This window comes from Typopeltis vanoorti, chromosome 1, assembly GCF_054136105.1.
Source record: "Typopeltis vanoorti isolate ZY-2024b chromosome 1, IOZ_Tvanoo_1.0, whole genome shotgun sequence".
Lineage (NCBI taxonomy): Eukaryota > Metazoa > Arthropoda > Arachnida > Uropygi > Thelyphonidae > Typopeltis > Typopeltis vanoorti.
The window spans coordinates 167,191,098-167,196,532 of record NC_143549.1 but is presented as its reverse complement, the minus strand read 5'-3'; the positions used below and the strand labels follow the sequence as shown (position 1 = coordinate 167,196,532).

Here is a 5,435-nt window from a genome sequence, read left to right as displayed (position 1 = left end):
TATCAAAAGATATCTGACAAAAATCTAAACGTTATCAGATAATAAGATAATAATAAGGCTACTTCACAAGTTCACTCTTTATTTACGCGGAAACGAAATCATTCATCTTATTTAGAATCAAGCCCACTGCGTAGACATCTCCTTTGCTGTATCTGCTGAGATAATAAGCGAGTGCTGTTGAGAACGAACACTTATGATCTCAGTTATTATCTCAGAACTCGCTTATTATTATCTTATTATCGCTTGTTGTGAGAAAGTTAAGGAGTTTTCGTTTTCCTCTAAGAAACTAACTTAACTACCTATGGACGTTCTCCACTGTTTTGGTATTCATTTTCTTAATTTTATTTTAAGTGGAAACTAAAGAACGCGTGTGTGTGTGTGTGTGTCGTCCAATTGCAGAGATGTTACGGTCACATTTATTTAAAAGTAATCAGAAAAGATAAAAATAACAAATACTAATTTTCTCTGCATTGACATATTTTTTATGTTCGAGTTTTAAATTCATTTTCTTATTATTCTTTGTAAAAGCAATTAAAACTCACTACTTTGAAGCAGACGATAAGCAAAACTTCTATTTTTTTTTTTTTTTTGCAACATTTCAGGAATTAGCTGCCTACACTTTCCTGTTTCTCCCACCTAACCTTCGAATTCGAAGAGGTGCAGCGCCGCCAAGTCAAGCGGGAAGCAGCCCTGCGTTTTCCATTGCAGCACGCCACAGCATAGAGATGCTTCCACCGTTCCTACAGCAACCGCAGCGCTCCGCTACGGTGTTCAGAGTTTAAAGGAGCGTTCGAAACTGGTGCCAGTGCTTCACTGTCACGGATACAGGTGGATCACGTTTACCGTCCCGGAAAATGTTTGCGAAAAAAGTTCTTAGAGAAGGGTTTATAGTTTGCGACACCCGCTGTAACAAACCAAGTAAGTTTCTCTCTGTCATGTGACTTACTTACGCGCGAAAACTGTTCTAGAAAATAACGAGATTTTCATCAAGTACCCAGGTGGTGATGTCTCCGTTTTCAATACCAGAGGGATTCAAAGAGCGGTCCTTGTCTTTACCACTTTTTCTTGTGGAGAGAAAGATTCGCCATGCTGCGTACCGCTACAGCCGGGGTACAGTAGAATCCACTTACGGAGGTCAAAGCACCACTGACATATGGGGATGTGTGAATGGTAAAAGTGCCGGAAATGCGGATTCTTGTCATATGTTTACCTCTAGTACTCTAAATGACAGCTATGGGGAGAGCCAACTGACTTCTTTAAAAAGTAATTTGAGCGGATCGTGGAACACTTCCAGTAGTGAAAGTGGACGCTCTGCCGATGACCAAATTCACCAAGAGATTAGAGAACTATACGGGGTGGTCGTCCCCGTTATGCTATCTCTGTGTCTTCTATCAATGTTATTCAACTTAATCATCTTGTGTTCCGTGAGGTGGGTAAGACGCACCCTTTCTCCAACTTTATGCTTTAGCCTGAGTCTAACAGTGGCGGACGCCTACGCTTCCTTAGTCGTTGGGGTCGGATTAGTAGTGAACAGTCTCCTTCCCATTGTTCACGGTGTAGATCTGGGTCCTTTGCATGCTTGCTACATCCTCATCCTGGAGGCCTTACGTTTAGGGGGACTGATCGTATCAGTTTTACATTTACTTGCACTCGCCGTTAACCATTACGTGGGGATTCTGCGGCCACTACACTACGCTGCCACCGTAACCCGACGGAGTGCTACCATTGGGATCGCCGCTATGTGGTTGTTTCCGGTGGCATTCTTCTTCATCTATTTCTCGGCAGTTCCCAGACAAGGATTCCAATCTCCGGAATGCAAGGATTACTCGTTCGTCTATTACAGTCCTTTCCGTGTGACTGTCTCGTTCTTGTTCTTCTTCCCCTTGCTGCTTATGACTGTCATGTATATTCACATCTTCTTTGTGGTGAAACAACACCAACGGGGTCTCCTCAATCTCACTTCCGCTCGACAACTGCACAAAAATGTGAAAGCGGTCATTACAACGTTGCTCATATTGGGAACTTATCTTCTGGGATGGATGCCTGCATTGGTCTTTTACGGTCTGACTTGCCTTGACTGTCCCGTGCCGTTCGTGAAGATCCACGTATGGGTTCGAGTCCCTGTGTCAATCCTCATCAATTCGCTTATTGTGGGAAAATCTTTCGTCGATCCTATCATCTACGTGGTGAGGATGCCCGAGATTAAAAACGCTCTCAAGTCAATCTGGACCACTAGATGTGGATTGAGAAGAGAAGATACAACAACCCGCAGTGAACAACAGTTGTATTCCCGAACTGAAACCAACCGAATGACGTCCATGATCGTCGCTAACAAAAAACATCGTTCTTCCGGAGAACGAAATAATCTTCATAACTAACCAACGCCTCATCTAATGGAGAATCTCACACTGTTCTGTAAGTGGCCTGCATGTGTCCCAAGTTAAAACCCGTAAGCTAATCAATTCAAATTTTACTCGGTATTTCTCTTTTTTTCTTCTTCGTAATACCTCTTTCACATCCCTGTATGATTGTTAAATTAAAGCTATTTCATTACCTACTTTGTGAATCAGTTAAGGAATTACTCCCAATTGATTATAAACCAGTAGTATACATTTCATATTTTTTAAGCAGATTCGTTTCATGTTTAAATATTCACGTGCGTGCTCAAGCATATTATAACAGCACAATTCTATATCATCCGTTTGCTCTTTTAAATGTTTTTTAATGTAGCTTTTACATTATTCTTTCATTCTCTTGGAAAATTTAACATCACCATTGTATACAGTATCATGCAGCATCGTCAACAATTTAAAATAATCCCAAGTGATTTACCATATGTACGCAATCTCGTTGATGCTTACAGTAAGCAGAAATGTTCAGATATTCGGAGATACAGAAGCAATTATAGTTTGTTTAGAAACCCAGAATATTTAGACAGTTCTGTTTACTGCATCCATTAAAGCTATTGAGCACATATAACCGTTAAGTTCTTGAGTGAGCTTCCATTGTGTACTCACTTAGCAGTTCATTCAGGTATGTAATGGTCATCTCTTAAGAGTCTATTATCTGTGCGTAAATTGTCGCGTAAATCTGTCTTTCGAACCAACTTGCGAATGCGATCTCGTTAGAAATCCTCATTGGAATTTGTCATGCGTTGTGTTGACTTTAAGTTCGAAAAGTTTTTCAACTTTCAAATGATTCGGAAGCCATCAAAGAGAAAGTTTTGCAGAGTCTTTTTACAGCAGTTGCAGTTTGTAGCAAGTTTAACAAGCTGATTTATGAGGATTGCAAAAAAATGACTGCAGACTGATATCAAATATTTCTTCATTGCTACCTGGCTTAATTCACATATATGCAATTGAAAACTGGTTGCAAAGAACCGAGTTTGAATTTATAAGTGATTTTTAAAATGAAGGTAAATTAGCTTTTCACATATAGCAATGGTAGGATTTTTCTTACTGGACATTTGCATTTTTACAGTTACCTGACCATAAAACACAACAGAATTACATATTCCTCTCACTGCTTTTTAGTTGCTTTGGCATTCCTGAAGCAGGTGGGTTTCACATCAAGATCATGTGCAACGGTTATTGCATTGGACACAGAGTTGGATACACATCCAGCGAACTCTCAGAAAAGAGGTTGGAAAGTATTAAAAACCTAATTTCATTAATTCATAAATTAATTATTATTGGTTCATGGATATTTCTTTATATCCAATTACATTAACCAAAACTATTTAATTTATTTCAGGAATACTATTTTTCTCTACATTTAATTTATTAAATAGTTAGAATAACTATTTAATAAATTAAATGTGGAGAAAATGTTTCGTAAATTAATATAATTCTCTTATTCAAGAGGGTTCTCATTTCCACTATTTCTCTGGTTACACTTTAACTACTCCACACTAAACCTAGAATTCCATGCCGCTTTATATCAACTCGTAATAATTGTAATTATATATTACAACAACAAGGTAATTAAGGAAAAGTAACGAACCTGAATGTAATTTTCCAAACATTGCTTATAACTGTAATAAACTCTCCACATCCTGAAATTTAGGATTTCTCAGCGTTTTAGTGTAAAATTAGTTGAAATTACGAGAGGCCAGTATTGTTTTCTGCGCATATTCTTTAGCCAGTTTTTTTCTTTTCCATTAGAACAACAGTTTCAGGCAAGAAAACTTCTGACACTCCTGTATGAAACTAGCTACGTCATCACTTGAAATGCTCTATGAGGATTTTCCAGACAGAATTTGAACCCTTTTCCATTGGGTCTTTACAACTGAACGGAAAAGGTGCGTCTTCCTTGTAAGTTTAAACTTCACGGCCTTAGGATAAACTGTAATGTGCTGTTTATGCTAAGATTTGCATTTTTCCTCTTATTAAAGTAAGCATAAGGTGATTTTATATTAACAAATACTTCTTAAGCTTAGATATTTACTTTATTGCTATCACAATGATCCGTACATACTGCGTCCGATCACTGTTAACAGCGTGATTTCGTTTGTATCTTAAATTGCTTGAACGGTTTGTAATTTATTTCAGAGAAGTTCAGATATAAAAAAATCAGTTTCTGGATATACCAAATACAGCACAAGTATATTATATTTTTAAAGTGCAATCAATATTGTTCACCATTACAAACTTGCGTTGACTACTCTCTCTCTGTGTGTGTGTGTGTGTGTGTGTGTGTGTGTGTGTGTGTGTGTGTGTGTGTGTGTGTGTGTGTGTGTGTGTGTGTGTGTGTGTGTGTGTGTGTGTGTGTGTGTGTGTGTGTGTGTGTGTGTGTCTCTCTCACTTAAAGTTATATAGGATTCTTACATATTATCATTACTTCTGTGTTACCACAGGGATTGTTATTTATAAAAATGTGTAGTATATCATAATAATCCAGTCGTTCTTTGATGATACAAACTAGTATTTATGACTGCATTATGACAAGGGGCCGGTATTTGTTCTGAGGGACGAAAAACGAGAGTTTCCGGTACAAAAAAAAATTAACACACACAAAAAAAGACCTGAGATAATGATAATGAAAACAAATAATGATGAAGATGATGATAATGATGGAAACTTAATATTATATTTGATTATCTATAGATACTTACGAAGATTGGTTGTTTCGAAGAACAGCATTAAACAGAAAGATATGAATTTTAGAGCAACTGTGACATGTATATTTACATGTTTCTAGGAAAGAAGATAAATACTCATATTGAATCTTTTTTTTTTTTCAACCCATCCGCCCCTTAGGACGGGCAGAGTCTCCTAGTTAGGGCGTCACGATGAATTAATGCAGCCGAGACGTCACTCTTCTGCCACATCCCCCCCCCTCCCCTAAGTACAAGTATTTATAGCTATAGATCTGTGTGTGTTCGTAGGGCCGGTATCTGTTCTGAGGAACGAAAAACCAGATTGAGCTTCCCGGAG

The 5,435-nt window shown here is 38.0% G+C and overlaps 1 protein-coding gene across 1 annotated transcript; it reads left to right on the top strand.

The window, feature by feature from the left end:
- Positions 1-1,004: 1,004 nt before the first annotated feature.
- On the top strand, positions 1,005-5,199 carry LOC150110622 (melanocyte-stimulating hormone receptor-like). Its single transcript, XM_090403031.1, has 2 exons — positions 1,005-2,321; positions 5,008-5,199. Exons 1-2 carry the CDS (start codon positions 1,005-1,007, stop codon positions 5,197-5,199), a joined length of 1,509 nt encoding a protein of 502 aa, XP_090259157.1.
- The last annotated feature ends 236 nt before the right edge of the window (positions 5,200-5,435 follow it).